This window comes from Ovis aries, chromosome 12, assembly GCF_016772045.2.
Source record: "Ovis aries strain OAR_USU_Benz2616 breed Rambouillet chromosome 12, ARS-UI_Ramb_v3.0, whole genome shotgun sequence".
Lineage (NCBI taxonomy): Eukaryota > Metazoa > Chordata > Mammalia > Artiodactyla > Bovidae > Ovis > Ovis aries.
The window spans coordinates 41,186,840-41,207,111 of NC_056065.1; the positions used below are offsets into that span (position 1 = coordinate 41,186,840).

The following is a 20,272-nucleotide window of genomic DNA, read 5'->3' on the forward strand; positions in this document are numbered from 1 at the left end:
ACTGGGGACCTCCCTGGTGGTGCAGTGGGTAGGAATCCGCCCACCAGCGGAGGAGACACAGGTTTGACCCCTGGTCCCAGAAGGTTCCACATGCCGCAACTAAGCCCATGCGCCACTGGAAGTAGTATACCTAGTACACCACGTCAGAACTACTGAAGCTCACGCACCCAGAGCCTGTGCTCTGCAACTAGAGAAGCCGCCAGTGAGAAGCTCATGCACTGCAGCCAGAGAGTAACCTCCGCTCTGCAACTGGAGAAAATCTGTGTGCAGCAATGAAGACCCAGTGCAGCTTTTAAAGGGCGGGGTGGGGAGGGGGTGGGGGAGAGAATTGGAACCTCTCTCCCACCCAAGGCCACAGTCATGAACTTGAGACTGGTCCTTCTAGTCAACGCTTTTATGTCTTACCACATACACACCCATGAACAATACAAAGTATTTCTATGAGCTTTTAAAATTCACACTAAGGCTCTCATATTGCATGTGCCACTCTGCAACCGATGTTTGGGGGGACCACCATTGATAGAAATAGGTCTGGTTTATTCATCTGAACTGCTGAACAGTATTCCTTAGAATGAATGAACCATGGCTTATTTGTCTGCCTTCGTCTGACTATGAGACTATTTCCGGTTTTCTGCAGCTGCTCTGCATTCCTGGGTCCCTTCCTCAGAGGCCCATGTTCCTTTTTTCAGGGTTTGGGCCTCCTGACAGAGGACTCCCAGTGTCTGTTACCCTGAGGGCAGGACCTGAGTTCACCCCTGTAGCCCCCAGGCCCATGCCCAGCACTGGCAGGCACTCAGCCTCTTTGGATGGATGCATACGGAAGAATGGAGCAGTGGGGGCTGTGTACCCAGTCTTAACCTCTCTGTGCCAGGGACAGGCAAGCCAGGATGGCCTGACAAAGTCCAGATGCCTGGGGCCCAGTGGTCAATACCCATCCCAGTAGGGGTGGGGCAGGGTCCTGGCCATGAAACCCCTGGAGCTTCTGGACAGTTGTCCCAGTTTGCTCTGAGTCCAAGATACCAGGTCTGCCAGGGGGAGGCCACCCCTGGACTATTGACCAACATCAGCATGGGCTTAGGGAGCAGCCCCACCAAAAACTTTGCTGTCATTTAGGAAGCCCTCCTGAAGGTCAGGCACTGTACATTTTACCTGCGTCATCTCTTTCTCTCTGGGCAGCTTATTAGCCCTCTTCCAGCAGATACGGGGTCCAAAAGTTGAGATGCCCAAGGGCACACAGTCAGTGGCAGAGCAGGATTCAAACCAATACCTGTCACTTAATTCAGAGACATGGATGCCTATTTGACACATTGGACAGTGCCCTCCTCTCCTGGGGCCTCCTCTGGGCCAGGGCTGAGCACCCGGCAGGCCCAGCTGGTCACGGGCCCCCATTTCCTCCTGTCACAAGAAAACAAGCACCTAAGCCCTGGCACCCTGGAGATTCACAGGAGAAATCTTCCTGGGAATGGCACGTTCAGGCCCCAGCTCTGAAACGAGAGGAAACACGGCTCAAAACACACTTGGCTGCAGAATTCCCTGAACTTTAATGCTGTGGCCTGCAGCTGGAGGTTGATGGGTGTCTGAGGGGCGGCAGACCCCTCTTGCCTCCAGCCCTGGGGTCCCCAGGCACCAACTGACCAGGTAGTGAGAAGCCAGGGGTCCTCACCCCTGTGCTCCTGGCAGTGAGCAGGACCCAAGGCTCAGAGCTCCTGCGGGAGGGCATGGCCAACCTCAGGAGAGGCGGAGGTGGGGGGCACCACTGGCCCCTAGAGGCCTGATCCTGCCAGGCTCGGGCATGGCTCGGCCTGGGGCCTGCACGGAGCAGCTAAGGGTGGAGGGGACAAAAGCAACAAGAGTTCCCAGCCTGGGACCAGTGGGCTACCCGGAAGGGAGGAGAGGGCTCGAGGAATTGGGGACAGTTGTGCATAGGGGCTCTGGGCCTCTTAGGGCACTTGACTCAGGCAATCCCTGAGATGGGGAACTGGAGGACACAAGTTAGTTCTGAGAAAGCAGGGGGCAGTCAGGAGCAGCCCCTAGGATGATGTCCAAGGCACAAAGAAGGTGATGAGGCCTCCTCTCTGCCGGCTCCACAGTTTGTCAGACTGGCCCCTGGGCTGGGCTTCAGTATCCTCGGGTGACGTGAGCCTTGCTCTCAGGGTCAGCAGGCACCTCTGAGGAGTCGATTGGCTGGTAGGAACTGCGCTCCTCTGAGGGCCCAAGGAAACCTGGGGGGTTGGAGAGAAAGAAAAAAATGAAGGGTCAAGACTTAGGACATTCCACGAGGCCAAACCAAGGTCCCCCTACTCCCCACCACCCATCCCACCCCAACAAGAAAAGCCAGAGCTGGGCATCCAGGCACCCAGGACAGACAGTGGCAGCAGCCCCAGGCACCAAGCCTTTAGCATGTATCATTTATTCAATCTTCCTGTAACCCTATAGAGCAGGGTATTTTTTTTGTCCCTACTTTACAGATGAGGAAACCGAGTGTTAAAAAGATAAACTGCCTTGCTTGAGATTATAAAGCTTGAAGCAGAGGACACTAGGATTCCAACCAATGCAGCACGTGCTCAGGAGTCTGGCCGAGATATGCCCAGCCCCGGACCCATGGGCTCCCCTCCAGCTCCTCTCCCAGACAGTGGACATCATTGTACAGCCTCCAGAAGGGCCCCCGGGCTGGCGCAGCTGCAGAACCCAGACGGTGCCAGGCAGGCTGTTGGCTTCTGGGTGCCGTACCCCTCACTCCCATCCTCACTCCCCACATCTGTCCTGTGCTCCTGAACAAGCCCCCAGCACCCCAGGCCTCTGTCTCCTCATCTGTCTAATGGAGGGACGGTGCTGGCGCTGGCTCCTCCCTACCCTGGGGCAGGTTCGGGCAGCCTGGCAGTTTGCCCTGGGCCATTCCCATCCTCAACCCAGCTGCTCCCCTAGCAGGTCTCAGGCCACTTTTCTCAAGAGTGAAAGGCAGAAGACCACAGCTCTCCCCACTTCTCTCAGAAAGGACATGAGAACGGGTGTCATAGGGGGTTGGGGAAGGGCTGCAACAAGCAGGGCTCCAGCTCAGGGCTGGCTTTGGCTGGGGCCCCCAGGACCCAGGCCAGCACTGGCTCTCCCCTGGTCGCCCAGACCCCATAGGTGGCAGGAAAGGGGGTTCCAGTGATGGGGCTAGAGGGAGCTGAGAGGGGAAGCTGGCCCTGCAGGTGCCTATGGGATCAGGCCCCCAGTTGCACCCATGTTTAAGCTGAGAGAAGGACATGGCACCGTAGCCAGGCACGGATGGCCAGGGGACCCCTGGGTTCCTCTAGGAGACCAGAAACTTGCATACCTTTCAGCCTGGTGCCCAGAGCCCACACCAGGCCCCACCCTGCACCTTGAATCCCTGTCTCAGGGGGCAAGGTTGGCTCCCTGGGGTAGGGGCTGGGGGGCGGGCAAGGCAGAGACTTGAGGAGAGGAGAGGAGACAGCAGTCCAGCACCGGGGCTGGTGGGAGGGGCACTGGGGAGCTGGTGGCCTCACCAACATGGACCAGGAGCTCACCGCCACGCTCCCGGTACATGTGGTAGACGAAGAAGCAGGAGATCGGCTTGAGGATCAGGTTGAGGATGGCCATGCCTGCACTGAAGCGCACTGTGTCCGAGAAGTTGGACCTCGGGTAGAAGATGCCAATGTAGATCACGTCCAGGAAGATGGTAGCCACCAAGCCACCCAGAAACTGCAAGACAGTCAGGCACAGGGCCGAGGGGTGACCACGGTGTTATTAGGGTTGATGAGCGCGCTGCTGCCCTGTCACCCTATCCCCCCACCAAATATACCGGACTGGAAGCTCCATTTGTGCCCTACTGCGTCCTTGGGGTTTGCTGGAAGACAGACCAAGACAGCAGGTGGGACTCTGCAGACTAGATGCCCAACTGGGTACTGCAGGGCTGAGAGCAGGGATGGGGTCCCTATCCTCTGACAGAGTCCTCTCCCCCAACTCTTCTTATCCTTGAGGCCGTGATGAGGCACAAGATGTGGGCTCAGAATCTCTAAGATAGAAGGTCCCTTGGAATTCACTGGTTCCATCTCCACCACTGAAGAAATCAGTCTCTAACCATCCTGAGAGGCCAGTGCTGGCGCTCACAGCCATGGGGTCTGGGCGGGTGTCCAGGGGCTCCCGGTAGGACAGTTTAGCCAGACTGTGCCCACTCTGACCTCACAAAGTGGTGGAGCTCCCTCTTCATGAGGGCCCCTCATGGGGGGTTACTGGCACATGCCCTACTGCCCTCCAGGAATGGCTAATCTCATGGGGCACTGGTGGGAGTCCACCCTATGCCCTTTTTGGGGAAAAAAATGAGGAGACTCTCTGAGCCAGGCAGGCAGAGCAGCAGGCCAGGCTAGTGAAGATACATGTGGGCTGGGAGCCTGGACTCTAGAAAACGGAAAATGGGGAAAAAAGAAGGCAGAGAAGACAGGACAGGGAAAGGGGAAGATGGAGCTGGGCCCACGACCACCCTGAAGCCGGTTCCCTGGCAGCTCCCCCAGCTTACCATACTTATGGCGTCAACAGAGTCCCGCTGCGCCACGGCCCACACGCCCAAGGCCAGGATGGGGAAGTTGGTCCAGGCATAGGGGCCCTGGAACACGATGCAGCCCCTGCGGGAGGAGGCACCTGAGTCAAGTCAAGAGGTGCCCCCTAGGTGCCCACCCCTCCTACAGGTCACCTCTTGGGGCACTAGGTCCCAGGGCCCCCACGAGTAGAGGCCACAGTTCAGCCTCGTTCCCTCTCCATTCCCCTACTTCCCACCCATGCACCAAAAATGTCAGCACATCCCATCGGCTGTTTCCCAAACGGATCTGGAATCTGGCCATATCCCTCCCTGTCCAAACCACTATCCTCTCCTACTGGGATTGATCGTTTCACTGTAGCCTCTCCCCATTGTTCCCCTAACTTCCACGCCTGTCCCATCCTGTCATTCCATAAATGTGCTTGCATGCATACTAAGTCACTTCTGTCATTTCCGACTCTTTGTGACCCCCATGGACTGTAGCCTGCCAGGGTCCTCTGTCCATGGGATTCTCCAGGCAAGAATAGTGGAGAGGGTTGCCATGCCCTCCTCCAGGGGATCTTCCAGACCCAGGGATCGAACCTGTGTCTCTTACATCTCCTGCATTGGCAGGCAAATTCTTCACCACTAGAGACACTTATTAACTCCTCCATAAACAGCAACCAGTAAGGTAAATCAGGGGATGTCATTTCTCTGCTGAAAGTCCTCCAACACTTTCTTGGAAGAAAATTCAGACTCTTGATCATGGTCTACAGGGCCCTGTGGGGTCTGATGACACAGTCCAGCCTATACCTCCCATCCATCGCCTTGCTGTTCCCTCTGCCTGAACACTTGGTCCCTTCTTGTCATTTTAGCCTCAGCTCATATGTTAACTCTGAGACTCTTTCCCCGACTGCCCCACTGTAAGGACCACCTTCTAACACAATGCCTACTCTCTTATTTTGTAGTCCATCGCTACTAACTAAACTGTTTGTCAATTCAAAGGAAAGCATAGTTAACCCAGACCCCTTACTAGTACCCGGCACAGTTACAAGTGCTTTAAATGGGTTCGTTTATATGCATATGCATTAACAACCCTTGTAAAGAGGCACGAGGCCCAGAGAGGTCAAGGAACTTGCCTGAGGTCACACAGCTGCTAAGTGGCAGAGCTGGGATTTAAACGCAGGTAGTCTGGCTCAATGGCAACCCACTCCAGTGTTCTTGCCTGGAGAATCCCAGGGATGGGGGAGACTAGTGGGCTGCCGTCTATGGGGTCGCACAGAGTCGGACACGACTGAAGTGACTTAGCAGCAGTAGCAGCAGCAGTCTGGCTCAAGAGGCCATGCTCTTACCCACCTGGACAGCCCAAGCACAGAGTGGGGTGCTTCACAAATGTAAATGACATTCCCTGAAGTATACCATATGGAAAACATGTACAAAGCAGTTAAGTACAGAGCACCGTGGGGCTTACTTGGAAATCAGTCATCTCATTTTTTGGTTTTGAGAAAGCAAGTGCTGGGGGCCCGGCCTGGACTCATTAACTCAGTCTCAGGGAGTGCGCCTGAGAAATCTGGATTTTCACTCTGCTCCCCAAGGCCATTAACCATGATGATCACTGCTCCCGTTATTCATACCCATGAACACGTACACTGCACTTCCACGTCTGCAAAATGCACACGTGAGCTCAGTGGTTTCCAGTCTTGGTTGGGCAGAAAAATCTCCCCAGAAACTCGACAGATAAAGCAGAAGGTAATGATGAAAATCACCCTGCGGTCCCCGGGCCTCTCCTGTGTAGGCCTGGGCAGTGTCTGGTGAGCAGAGCAAGGCCATGCTTCTCCCTCACAGCTCCTGAGGGCCATGCATCCTTGCACCCATTTTATAGATGGAAACCAAGGTACTGAGAAGTGGAGTCACTTGATCAAGGTGACCCGGCTGGAACATGGCAGGGCTAAGGACATGACCAGGGTCAGTCTAAATCCTGAGTCTACTGTCTCTGGGCAGGGGGTATGAAATGAGAGTGAGGGTCCACCTCTAAGTGAGTGACCTCACCCTTGTACTCAGGTTCATCATGTGTCTACTTGCTGAGCTGCTGAGTTAACCTCCAGAAGGCACCCTCAATAAATGTCAGCAATTATTATGGTTTCAGAAATCGTGTTTGCACCTTCAGATGACTTAACAGGATAAGTGGGAGGGTCAGTAATACTCTCACATTATAGGTGAGAAAATGACTCAGGGGGTTTGAGTGGCTCACCCAAGGTCACAGACACACAGAGCTCCACCGGACATCCACCCCAGCAAGGTATGAGAGGCCAGCCCCTAGGCTTCAACACCTCACAGCCCCAGATGCAAAGGCCCTAGGGGCAGAACCAGAGGGATGCCAAGCCCCAAGGGCTTGGGCAGTGTCTGGAGAAAGGTCTGAGCTATCAGTACTGCCCCTCGGGCTGCTGTCTTCTTGAGGATGAGGGCCAGAAGCTCCTAGGGTCAGTGATGGCAAAGGCCTCTAGGTACCACCTGCCCCTCCAATATCCTTGGGACACAGGAGCTTGCTGATGATGATCTTGACAGATGAGCTGTTTAGTCTTGGTCGGGAGACATGGACAAGACCCCAGGAATACATGTGGACAGGACCCAGGATACACGTGCACAAGACCCCAGAGAGGCATGTGGACCCAGATCTTGGGAGACCAGGGGGACACAGAACTGGACACCCACATTCACTCACCAGGTCGTCAGCAGCCAGTGAACCAGGAGGATCGCCTGTGGCACAAAAACAGAGGGGGTGGGGTAAAGAAGAGAACTGCAACTGTGACCACCATGGTGGCAGGGTGAGTGGGCAGCAAAGCTTCTGGAACCAAAACACACCAGAAGCTCCTGCCTAGGGCCTAAGAGGGCTTCAGGGATGTCTGCTCAAACACCAGCAAGAGAGTGGCCCCCAACAGCGGCAGAGGAGGAGGAAGGGCACAGGTCAGGCCAGAGGACACTGCCAGGTCACCCCTCCCCAGTCCCTCGGGGTAGCTGACACCCACACCCCTCCCTGCTTCCAAAGCTGGAGGCTCCTTTGGGGAATCTGGAAGTCTGTTCTGAAACCAGAGGAGGCCTTGATGGCTGGGAGGGGCTCAAATGAGGCTGATTTCAGTACACTGGAGCTGGGGAGCCGTGTGGGGCTGAGCAGATGCCCAGTGCATCCAAGGAATGGGAGAGCAGCCTGAGGGCAGGAGACCAGAGGGGAAAGGTGGGCCTGGAGGACCCCGGCAAGGAGCATGGACTTCATCTCAAGGGCACCGAAGAAGTCACCAGGAGCTTTTCCGCAGGAAGGTAACATGTTAGGTCCATGCACTGTCCCACTCTTTTTATTGTCACATATGTCCTCAGAGACAGCCCTCTTTACTGGAACTGGTCTCTATTCCTGGAAATCAAGAGAGTCCTGATTGCAAAGCAAATAAAGAAGATAGTACTAGACTTTCCTGGTGGTCCAGTGGCTAAAACTTTGTGCTCCCAATGCAGGGGGTCCAGGGTTTCATCCCTGATGGGGGGGAGCTAGATCCCATATGCTGCAACTAAAGATCTCTGTTAGTAAATATTTATTCATTTATTTGTTTAGCTATGTCAGGTCTTACCTGCAGCACGTGGGATCTTCACTGTGTTATGCAGGCTCTCTAGCTGCAGCGCGAGGGCTTAGTGGCTCACTTGCCATGTGAGGTCTTAGTTCCTGGATCAGGGATCGAACACACGTCCCTTGCATTGCCAGGTGGATTCTTAAACCACTGGACCACCAGGGAAGTCCCAAATAAATATTAAAAAAAAAAAAAAAGAAGGAGGAAGGAAGGAACACATGGATGCTATGGGGAAGGCAGGGGGAAGAAGTGGGGAATTCGGAGCTGGTGCTAAAGGGGACTTGGGGACCAGCCAGGCACAGGGGAGGGAGAGTGGGGTGTTCGAGGGTGGACTCCCAGAAGCACAGGCAAGGACACAACACCCAGAGTCCTGAGGAGGGGCAGGGCCAGGATGGGGTTGAGGTCGGGGGTGGTGGCGAGATGGCGGGAGTAGGGTCCAGTGGTGGACAAGGACCTTTAAGGGAGTTTGCTCCAGGCACCAAGGGTCCAAAGATGCCAAGAGCCTGAGAAAGCGTCAGCATGCTGGGCCCAGAGAGCAAGGGCGGACACAGCAAGGACTGCAGTGAAAGGCCCAGGTTTCTAGTCTTGTGCTCAGGGGGGTGGGGGTGTTAAGGAGAGGATGCCACCTGCAGCAAGGAACTCTGGCTGCATTTCTAGAAGAATTACTATTGGACTTCCTTGGTGGTCCAGTGGTTAAGAATCCACCTGCCAATGTAGTGGACATGGGTTCGATCCCTGGTCTGGGAAGATCCCACATGCCACGAGGCAACTAGGTGCTGTGTGCTACAACTACTGAGCCTATAAACCTAGAGCCCGTGCAACAAGAGAAGCCACAGCAACAAGAAGCCTGAGTGTGGCAACTAGAGAGAATCCCCAGCTCACCGCAAGTAGAGAAAGCCTGCACGCAGCAATGAAGACCCAGTACAGAAAAAAAAAAAAAAAAAGAGAGAGAGAGAGAGTTATTATTTATTGCACATCTGCAATGTGCCATTGTGACCTTCTCTGAGCTTCTGAAGCAGATACTAGAATCATTCCCATTTTACAGTTAAGAAAACTAGGCTCAGAGGTAAATTAAGTTGATCATGACTCCACTGATGGCAAAACTGTAATTAAATGGTAAGTCTGACTCCAAAACTAGGGCTCCTAACCTTTGTGCTAGAGAGAGAAGCTCTTTGGGCTTGGACACACATGGATGTTTTCCACACAGGGTGGGCGGCAGATGACATCCAGGGCAGATGGCCAGGATACCCCACCTTGCCCCCAGTGCTCAGGTTAAGTGAACCAAGTCCAGACTGTGGTCCCCAACCCCTAAAGAACTCCTTTTCCAGCTACAAAGGACTAGGAGAATGGCTCTTTAAGGACCAACACACCCGACTTTACAGAGGTCTCAAGACACCAAAAAAGCTGAGCCTACATGACTGAGAGTTGGACCGTAAATGAGGCTGAATGCTGAAGAATTGATGCTTTTGAACTGTGGTGTTGGAGAAGACTCTTGAGAGTCCTCTGAACTGCAAGGAGATCAAATCAGTCAATCTCAAAGGAAATCAATCCTGAATATTCACTGGAAGGATTGATGCTGAAGCTGAAGCTCCAATACTTTGGCTACATGATGTGAAGAGCTCCTTAGAAAAGGCCCTGATGCTGGGAAAGATTGAAGTCAGGAGGAGAAGACAAAGGGTGAGATGGCTGGATGGCATCGCCGACTTAATGGACATGAGTTTGAGCAAACTCCAGGAGTTGGTGAAGGACAGGGAAACCTGGCGTGCTGCAGTCCAGGGGGTTGCAAAGAGTTGGACACAACTGAGAGACCAAACAAGAACAATATGACAGAAGGCTAGCTCTGGAAGGAATCTTGGTCACCACCTACCTTTATTAATAAGTGCTTCCTATGTGTCAGGCACCAAGGTAAGATTTTTCTGCCTGTGAACGTGTTTCATCCTTACAATCCTCTGAAGCACCATTCCCCACGTTTCACAGTTGAGAAAACCAAGGATCAACGGCAAGTAATCTGCTCCAGGTCACAGAGCAGAGCCAGGATTCAATCCCAACTTAGCCAGGTGTTGTTCCACCCAGGGCCTGAGTAGATGTGCCCTCCTATTATGAAGACGCGGAAACCGAGGCAGAGTAGAACTAGTCTTCTGAGGTTTTCCCCCGGGACTGAGGAGTGAGTGGATTCCCCTGGTGGTTCAGTTGGTAAAGAATCTGCCTGCAATGCAGGAGACCCCAGTTCGATTCCTGGGTTGGGAAGATCTCCAGGAAAAGGGATAAGCTACCCACTCCAGTGCAAAGAAATAGAGGAGTACAATAGAATGGGAAAGACTAGAGATCTCTTCAAGAAAACTAGAGATACCAAGGAAACATTTCATGCAAAGACAGGCATAATAAAGGACAGAAATGGTATGGATCTAATAGAAGCAGATGATATTAAGAAGAGGTGACAAGAACACACAGAAGAACTACACAAAAAAGATCTTCATGGACCAGAAAACCATGATGGTGTGATCATTCACCTAGAGCCAGACATCCTGGAGTGAGCAGTCAAGTGGGCCTGAGGAAGCATCACTATAAACAAAGCTAGTGGAGGTGATGGAATTCCAGCTGAGCTATTTCAAATCCTAAAAGATGATGCTATGAAAGTGCTGCACTCAATATGCCAGCAAATGTGGGAAAACTCAGCAATGGCCACAGGACTGGAAAAGGTCAGTTTTCATTCCAATCCCAAAGAAAGACAGTGCCAAAGAATGTTCAAACTGTTGCCCAGTTGCACTCATCTCACACACTAGCAAAGTAATGCTCAAAATTCTCCAAGCTAGGCTTCAACAGTATGTGAACTGAGAACTTCCAGATGTTCAAAAGGGAGAGGAACCAGAGATCAAGTTGCCAACATCTGTTGCATCATAGAAAAAGCAAGAGAATTCCAGAAAAACATCTACATCTACACTAAAGCCTTTGACTGCGTGGACCACAACAAACTGGAAAATTCTTAAAGATGGGCATACCAGACAACCTTATCTGCCTCCCGAGAAATCTGTATGCAGGTCAAGAAGCAACAGTTAGAACTGGATATGGAACAATTTACTGGTTCCAAATTGGGAAAGGAGTATGCCCCGGTTGTTAATCGTCACCCTGCTTATTTAACTTATATGCAGAGTACATCATGCGAAATGCCAGGCTGGATGAAGCACAAGCTAGAATCAAGAATGCGGAAAGAAATATCAATAACCTCAGATATGCAGATGACACCACCCTTATGGCAGAAAGCAATTACGGTGAAAGAGGAGAGTGAAAAATCTGGCTTAAAACTCAACATCCAAAAAACAAAGATCATGGGATCCAGTCCCATCACTTCATAGCAAATAGATGGGGAAACAATGGAAACAGTGACAGACTTTATTTTCTTGGGCTCCAAAATCACTGCGGATGGTGACTGCAGCCATGAAATTAAAAGACACTTGTTCCTTGGAAGAAAATCTATGACAAACCTAGACAGCACGTAGAAAAGCAGAGACGTTAAGAAGAGGTGACAAAGGTCCACATAGGCAGCGCTATGGCTTCTCCGGTAGTCATGTATGGATGTCAGAGTTGCACCATGAAGAAAGCTGAGCACCAAAGAACTGATGCTTTTGAATTGTGGCGTTGGAAAAGACTTTTGAGAGTCCCTTGGACTGCACGATCAAACCAGTCAATCCTAAAAGAAATCAGTCGTGAATATTCATTGGAAGGATTGGTGCTGAAGCTGAAACAAAGTGAAAATCAAAGTTGCTCAGTCGTTTCCAACTCTTTGTGACCCCATGGACTATACAATCCAAGGAATTCTCCAGGCCAGAATACTGGAGTGGGTAGCCGTTCCCTTCCTGGTGATCTTCCAAATCCAGGGATGGAACTCGGGTCTCCTGCATTGCAGGCAGATTCTTTGCCAGCTGAGTGACCAGGGAAGCCCAAGCTGAAACTGAAGCTCCAATACTTTGGCCATCTTGTGTGAAGAGCTGACTCATTACAGAAGACCCTGATGCTGGGAAAGATTGAGGGCAGGAGGAGAAGGGGACGACAGAGGATGAGCTGGTTGGATGGCATCACCGACTCAATGTACGTGAATTTGAGCAAGCTCTGGGAGTTGGTGATGGACAGGGAAGCCTGGTGTGCTGCAGTCCATGGGGTCTCAAAGAGCTGGACACGACTGAGCGACTCAACTGAACTATATCCACTCCAGTATTCTTGGGCTTCCCTGTGGTTCAGATAGTAAAGAATCTGCCTGCAATGTGGGAGACCTGGGTTCCATCCCTGGGTCAGGACGGTCCCCTGGAGGAGAGCATGGCAACCCACTCCAGTATTCTTACCTGGAGAATCCCACTGACAGAGAAGCCTGGTGGGCTACAGCCCATGGGGTTGCAAAGAGTCAGACATGACTGACTAAGCACACAGAAGAATGAGTGTGCTTGGTCATGTCCGACTCTTTGAGACCCCATGAACTGTAGCCTGCCAGGCTCCTCTGTCCATGGGATTGTCTAGGCAAGAATACTGGAGTGGGTTATCATGTCCTCCACCAGGGGGTCTTCCCAACCCAGGGATCAAACCCATGCCTCCTATGACTCCTGCATTGCAGGTGGATTCCTTACCACTTGAGCCATCCAGGATGCTACAGGGACTGAAGAAGGGTGATCAAACTGTGCCAGGTTACTTAATCATTTACAGGTTAAGTTGGCATCGCTGACACCTGCTTGGCCTCCACCCTGCAGATTCAAAGGTAAGTTGGGCAGATGCAGTCCTAGGCTGCCCTTCCAGAACTGAGTGGGGTAGGGGGGGAACACCTGCTAACCAAAAAATTACCTCAGGAGCGTGGGGTCCAAACAGACAGTCTGTTGAGAAGGAAGTAACGGCAAAGAAAAGGACGCTCATTCTGGATCAGAGGAGGGGAGCACTGGAGGCTTCTCTGAAGGATGACGTTTCAGGGAGATGAAATGGGTGAGCAAGGAGTTAACCAGGGACAGAGGGGAAAGAAGAACATTTCGAGCCAAAGGGATAGCACCTGCAAAGGCTCTGTGACGGAAGGGAGCATGGAACCTTCTGGAGACTGAAAAGAGGCCCATGTGGCTGGAGTGGAAGAGGAGAGTAGAGGAGGGACAGGAAGCTGGGATGGGGGTGGGGGCAGGGCTGAGCCTGGGAGGCGTGGGAGAGAACTCTGATCTTTATTTTGAGAGCAAAACTCAGTCCCCTCTGACAGGAAGTCCTGCCCAGAGAGGGGAAGGGACCTGCCACACTCGGCCAGCCAGGTGGTCCTGGTGTTGGGTTTTTAACTAAGACAAGAAACCAAGGAAGGAGTCACAGTCACATCACTTCTCCACTCCCCAACATCAACACTGAGTCCTTCCCTCCCTCAACTTCTATTTCAGAAACAGTCTTCATTCCCAAATGCTCTGGTTCCCACCTCTAGACTGTGCACACAGCAGGTCTTTAATAAAGGGATGCTCCTGGCCTGCTGCTGCTAAGTCGCTTCAGTTGTGTCTGACTCTGTGCGACCCCATAGACGGCAGCCTACCAGGCTCCCCCGTCCCTGGGATTCTCCAGGCAAGAACACTGGAGCGGGTTGCCATTTCCTTCTCTAAGACGTGAAAGTGAAGTAGCTCAGACTCTTAGTGACCCCGTGGACTGCAGCCTACCAGGCTCCTCCATCCATGGGATTTTCCAGGCCTGGCCTGCAGAGCTCAGAAAAGGAAAGGCAGTGACATGCAGGAAAGCCTGTGAGGAAACCACTCTGTAATCTGTGGGATAAAGTACTTCCTGGAGCCAGAAAAGCCTGTAATATGGAGTGAGCACCTGGCTAAGCCCCCAAACTAGGCCCTCTTTTTGGGGAAGAAAACAGTATGACCTGGAAATCCTGCGGGCCTTTAGCAGACACACCTCCCCTTGGTGCGACATCACTTTTGTTTGCTCAATATTTAGGAAACTTAGCACCAGTGGAGCATGTCTCTTCAGCTGTGGGAAAAGAAACCCATGGAGCCTCATCGGCTACTTTCCCCATCTTTGTAATGGGAGGGCACACCCACTCGGGCCCAGAGGGGTCAAATGTGCAGGAAAGCTCCAACAAAAAACCCAGCCAAGAATCTAAAAAAGAGTGAATATAAGTATATGTTTAACTGACTCACTCTGCTGCACACCTAACACAACATTGGAAATCAACTATACTCAATAACTGCAGCCATGAAACTAAAAGACGCTTGTTCCTTGGAAGGAAAGCTATGACCAACCTAGACAGTGTATTAAAAAGCAGAGACATCATTTTGCCACCAAAGGTCCATATAGTCAAAGCTATGGTTTTTCTAATAGTCAGGTACAGATGTGAGAGTTGGACCATAAAAAAGGCTGAGTGCTGAAGAGTTGAGGCTTTTGAATTGTGGTGTTAGAGAAGACTCTTGAGAGTCCCTTGGACTGCAAGGAGATCATATCAGTCAATCCTAAAGGAAATCAACCCTGAATATTCATTGGGAGGACTGATGCTGAAGCTGAAGTTATAATACTTTGGCCAGGCGAAGAGCTGACTCATTGGAAAAGGCCCTGATGCTGGGAAAGACTGAAGGCAAAAGGAGAAGAGGGTGGCAGAGGATGAGATGGCTAAATAGCATCACCGACTCAATGGGCATGAATCTTAGCAAATTCCAGGAGACAGCGAAGGACAGGGGAGCCTGGTGTGCTGCAGTCTACGGGGTCACAAAGAGACATGACTTAGCGATTAAACAACAACACATTTCAGTAGAAATTAAAAAAGAAAAAGAAACCCAGCCAAACCAGCCCTGCCCTCTCCCACAGCCCTTATCTCAGCACAAAAGAACTGTATGCTGGCTCTGGGGGAGGTATCTGGTCACCAAGAGAATGCTGGGGAGTCTCAGGTACAGCCACAGAGATGGGGGAGAGAGGGGCACGTGTGTCCAGCTTGTGCCCCGGCGGCCTGACTGCTCCCGGCTGGGCAAGAGGAGAGAGGCTTGAGCTCCTGGACTCTTCGTATAGCACCTGGCCCACAGGGCTGCCTGGCCCTTTCCCAGCCAGTGTTCGACGTGTCAGAAGAGCAGGGGGGAGAGACCAGCCATGGCAGCAGGGGCTTGTAAGATGCTGGACTGGGGGTAGGAGACCTGAGTTCTGGCCCAGGGGCCACCTCCTTTTGTGTTGGAGCCCTGGGTTCCTCCCTGGTAACGCGGAGGCAGCATCTATCACCCTCGTGTCCCACAGGGGCGCCTCAACCAGAAAGAGACAGGCATCTGATAGTCACTGGATGTTTCCACGAAATAGCTGTAAGCACCTCCCTGGGGGCTCAGTGGTAAAGAATCCACCTGCCAATGCAGGAGATGTGAGTTTGATCCCTTGGTCAGGAAGATCCCCTGGAGAAGGAAGTGGCAACCCGCTCCAGTATTCTTGCCTGGAGAATCTCATGGAGAGAGGAGCCTGGTGGGCTACAGTCCATGGGGTCACAAAGAGTTGGACATGACTGAGCGACTGAACAACAACAACCACAACCTCTGCAGACAGTCATCCTGAAATCATGTCACCTACAGCAACCCCTGCTACTGATGCAGATGTGCCTGCCACATATCTACACTGCCCTGAACACCTGGCCCATGTCATCCTTGTGACTGTCTGGGGCAGAGTTTTAACCCTTATGTTTCACTTATGAAGACACTGAGGCTGTGAGAGATTCATTGGCCCAAACAGTTATATATGAGAAGAGAGCCTAGATGCAAATCGCAGAATCAGTCGCTTGGGTCTGAGTTTTTCTGCTACTAAAAACGTGATGTGGGCTTCCCTGATGGCTCAGAGGTAAAGAATCCACGTGCCCATGTAGGAGACACTGGTTCGATCCTTGATCCAGGAAGATCCCACATGCTGCAGGGCAACCGAACTCATGGGCCACAACCACTGAGCCCATGTGCTACAACTACTGAAGCCCGTGTACCCTAGAGCCCGTGCTCTGCAACAACAGAAGCCTCTGCCGTGAGAAGCCCATGCTCTGCAACTAGAGACTGACTGGGCCCCGTTCATTGCAACTAGAGAAAACCTGCACAGCAACAAAGACACAGTGCAGCCAAAAATAAATAAACACATAAAATAAAGATTAAAATAAAAAAACAACAAAACTGTGAAGCTACATCACCTCCTGGACCACTGGATCCTCCTCTTATCATCCTAGAAGGTAGGGTCTATTTTTATTCTCTTTTTATTGTGAAGAAACAGATATTCAGAGAGGTTAAGAAACCTGCTTCAGGTCACACAGCTGGTAAGCAGCAAAGCCTGGCCTTAGAGGGAGATCTGATGGCCCCAAAGCCTGTGCTCTACCCACTGTACTACAGTGCTAGGATCTGGAAGAGCAAGGGAAGGGTGGATGGAAATGAGTATGTTTGACCAGGAGGAAGGAAGGCTAAGGGGAAACCGAGGGGGTCCTCGGACCAGGATTCAGACCCTTCATTTATCACTGGAGGGCCCATGGCAGTGGGGCTGGGACTGCCTAGCCAGGTGGTCGACAGACTTGAGGTTACCATAAAGAATTTGGTTTTTTTCTTTGGCCACACCATATGGCTTGCAGGATCTTAGTTCCCTGACCAGGGATTGTACCTGGGCCCCAAGCTGTGAAACCATGGAGTTCAAACCCCTGGACCACCAGGGAATCCCCCTCCATACAGATTAATATACAGAATATATTTTTTCCTGGGAATTTTCTGGCAGGGCAGTGGTAAGGACTGCCAAGGGTGCAGGTTCAATCTGTGGTCAAGGAACTAAGATCCCACTGGCAGTGTGGTGGGGCCAAAACAAAAAATAAACAAACAAAAAACCCAGAATATATTTCTTAGTCCTGTGCAAACACTCAGTGGCCTATTGAATGAGGCAGCAAGATCCCCAAGGATCCCCAAGGGCTGAACCCAGGGGGCAGCAGTCAGGGCTGCCAGACAGGGAAGGCAGAGGCAGGCAGTAGTTGGCCGTGTGGCTGCTGGAGCCAAGTCTGTGGGTCAGACCCCAGCTCCATGACTTAGAGCTGTGTGACTCCGCGCCATCACCTGAGCTCTCCAACTGCCGCTTGCTCTTCTAAAGTGGGGATAATAATGCTCCATGGGGGTGTTGTGTGGCTATGGAGAGGTGGAGCGGTGTGCGAAACATTCAACACCCTGCCTGCTAGGCAGTCAGCCTCTGGGACATGGCTGTGCACGTGCTCAGTTGCTTCAGTCGTGTCCAACTCTTTGTGACCCCATGGACTGTAATCTGCCAGGTTGGGTTGCTGTTTCCCACTCCAGGGGATCTTCCCACCCAGAGACTAAACCCATGTCTCCTGCATTGCAGGTACGTTCTTTACCACTCAGCCACCTGGGAAGCCCCGAGACAAGGCAGTCCCTGACTATTGTGCAGTCAGGTTCCGGAATTCTTAACCCTCATGCTATACTAACCCCCTGCACCCTCCTCCCAAGGGCCTTTTCTCACAAGCCCTCATGAACCCAAGTCTAGAACTTTCTAAACTCTCACAATGACGTTCCTTCAGCTCAGGACTTGCCTCATGTGTGGCATTGGGTTAGGAACTACCTGGAGGGCCCGGGGCAGCTGCTTCTGTTCACCTGGCACCACTGCCTACTGTGGGTGGGCTGGGCACAAGCAGGCACTGAGCCAATACCCCAGGAATGTGTGAAAGGAGGGCAAGGGTAGTGCAGGGTTGGGGGGTTGGGCATTTTCTGAGCTCCCAAGGGGTTCTGATCTCAGAATAGCCCACTTAGACTCCTGTGGGAGGCCAGAAAAAACAACAACAAAAACAGAACCCCTAGTTAATCTTTAATTTCAGATAATGAATAATTTTCTAGACTGTTCCAAATATTGCCTGGGATATAAGGTCCACTGGAGAAGGGATAGGATAACCCACTCCAGTATCCTGGGGCTTCCCTGGTGGCTCAGCTGTAAAGAATCCTCCTGCAATGTGGGAGATCTAGGTTCGATCCCTAGGTTGGGAAGATCCCCTGCAGAAGGGAAAGGCTACCCACTCCAGTATTCTGGCCTGGAGAATTCCATGGACTGTACAGTCCCTGGGGTCACAAAGAGTTGGACACGACTGAATGACTTTCACTTTTCATACTTAGATTAAAAAGTTATTCATTGTTGATATGAAATTCAAACTCAACTGGATGTCCTCAATGTCACCTGGCAACCCTAGCTGTTCACGACCTCTCAGCACTTACTTGTCTCTGATTGGTAGCAGCTAAGACCCTTAGAGATATGGTGTTTTATTTCCCAAGTCAAAGAAAGGACCAGCTATTTCACTGTGGGCAGTGAAAGCCGGCAAAGCTCACATCTGTGGTCACGTGTGGCCTGTGAGGCCCACAAAGTTTCTCCAAAAAAAAAAAAAAAAAAAGCCACAAACAGACTAAGCCCTCCCACTGGGCACTAACTGTCAAAGCAGAAGTTGGCCCTAACTAATGGTGGCCAGGAAAAGACAGAGCTTTGAAGTCTGACCGTGATGGGTTCAAATTCTGACTCTGCCACTTAATCTCTGTGGGGCCTTGACAAGTTACCTATCTGGTCTGAGCTGAAGTTGGCTCAGCTACAAAAATCTCAGAAGGTTGATACGACTAAATAAATAACCCGGCACACCACAGACGCCCTAAGAATTAGGGCTCACTCCCTCGTCAGTTCCTGCTCCTCTGTCCCTTTCCTCCTTCCCCCTTAATAATTATTTTAGGCAAGTCTCTAATCAGAGAAAAGGTAGTCGGCATTAACTGCACACAGCCTGGAACAGAGTGAATGTTGATACCAATGAACCTCAGTTGCCCTCGTGTAAATTTCTTCCCTGCTAAACCTTCAATCCAAGCCCATTCCCTTGTCACAGCCATCTCTCCCCCTGCAGCAGTTGACTGGAAGCCTCGGAGAGGTCTGCTGAAGCAAGTGTTCAATATTAAGGAAATGTGCCCACGTGAAGTCACAACACAGACCATGTCTAATAATCCAAATATGGATGATGTATTGTTCTGTAGTCATCTATCTCTTACTTTAGGACCAGACACCATGGGTGCATAATGCTTTGTCAAGGGTGAATAAGAGGGTACTCCTGCATACAATCTCAAAGGAAACTGTACCTAGGCCGCAGATGGCAGGTCTGGTCCAAGGCTAAAACCTTTCTGACCAAAGCTAAAGGCTTCAGCCTCTCAGTGGCAAACCCAGCCAAGAAACACTGGGCTGGAGGAGGGCGGGGAGAAAAAGAAGAACAGCCTTTGGCATTCTTACAGCTCAGGAAATGAAGACACCCCAGCGACCTACAGTGTTTTCCTAAATGTGCAAAGTTGGGGGATTCTGCTTTTGAGTAAATTCTATTGGTGTCTGTGTTGCTTAAGAAATAAAGACGTTGAATCTATCAACTCTGAAAAACCATCTGTCTGGGATCATTTGATTTCCTTAACTTGATCTTCCCAACAAGAGAGGCGGTAAGGGCAGTGTTGGGGGTCCAGGTGAAAGCTTTACCCCTCTCTCGGTGGAAGGCAGGTGTCCTGCCTCCAAGTCCAGCCTCGGGCTCTCCTTGGGTCCCTCCCCACCACGCTCTCCTCTTTCTCCAGAGAAATTCTGGGCGCGCAGGCCAAAGCGAGCCTCAGGGGCTCAGCGCTCCCAGCTGAACCGGTCTTAGGGAAGAGACGGCTGCTTCCCTCCTCCAGCTCCCTCTCGGTCTTTCCTGCTGGCCTTCTGGATCTGTCTTCCTGGTATGGTCTGTCCGCCCACCTCCTTACACCTGGGCTCTGTTCGTTCTCTTTCTCCCCACCACTCCACTTTCCCCAGATTCTCGGTCCTCTACCTCTAAAATCCTCACCTCTAAAATCACCTACTAAAAGCGCAAATACCCAACACGCTCCGGGAGACCCGCCCCGCCCATCGCCACCTTCAGGTTCACGGCTGGCAGCTCCATCGCGACCCAACCGGACAGCACCTGCGCCACAACCGCGGGGGCTCCTGGTCTCCGAACTCGGGAAACAAACTTGCCCAGCCCCGCCCCGCCGGCTGCCCTTTGCCAGAGCTCCAACCCCAGCTGGGCTGTGGGGGGGGGGTCACGTGAGTAGGTCATGTGACGACGGCCCGGTATCTAGGAGACGGCGTCGTGCTGCTTGAGCCTTCACTGCGCCACTGCCCAGGTAGTTAC

The 20,272-nt window shown here is 52.0% G+C and overlaps 1 protein-coding gene across 4 annotated transcripts; it reads right to left on the reverse strand.

Annotated features, from left to right (window-relative positions):
• Positions 1–1,522: 1,522 nt before the first annotated feature.
• AGTRAP (angiotensin II receptor associated protein) lies at positions 1,523–20,272 on the reverse strand. Of its 4 annotated transcripts, none has more exons than XM_060396489.1 (5): positions 20,063–20,272; positions 7,239–7,273; positions 4,520–4,625; positions 3,531–3,705; positions 1,523–2,222 (listed from the first exon to the last, which is right to left on the reverse strand). In XM_060396489.1, the coding sequence occupies exons 1-5, from the start codon at positions 20,195–20,197 to the stop codon at positions 2,119–2,121; spliced, it is 555 nt and encodes a 184-aa protein (XP_060252472.1). In that variant the 5' UTR covers positions 20,198–20,272; the 3' UTR covers positions 1,523–2,118. The 4 variants fall into 4 exon arrangements, with proteins under 4 accessions (XP_060252472.1, XP_027831438.1, XP_027831437.1 ...); XM_027975637.3 differs by having other exon boundaries at positions 3,510–3,705; XM_027975636.3 differs by having other exon boundaries at positions 20,015–20,163.

Bases quoted from the DNA above. Each gene is read 5' to 3' on its own strand.
- AGTRAP (XM_027975637.3), bottom strand. From the start codon at position 20,197: ATGACCTACTCACGTGACCCCCCCCCCACAGCCCAGCTGGGGTTGGAG. The intron at 4,626-7,238 runs GTGAGTGAATGT...CTCCTCCCGCAG, and splicing joins CACTGGCTGCTGACGACCTG to GGGCTGCATCGTGTTCCAGG. The intron at 2,223-3,509 runs GTGAGGCCACCA...CCAACCCCCCAG, and splicing joins TGAGCTCCTGGTCCATGTTG to GTTTCCTTGGGCCCTCAGAG.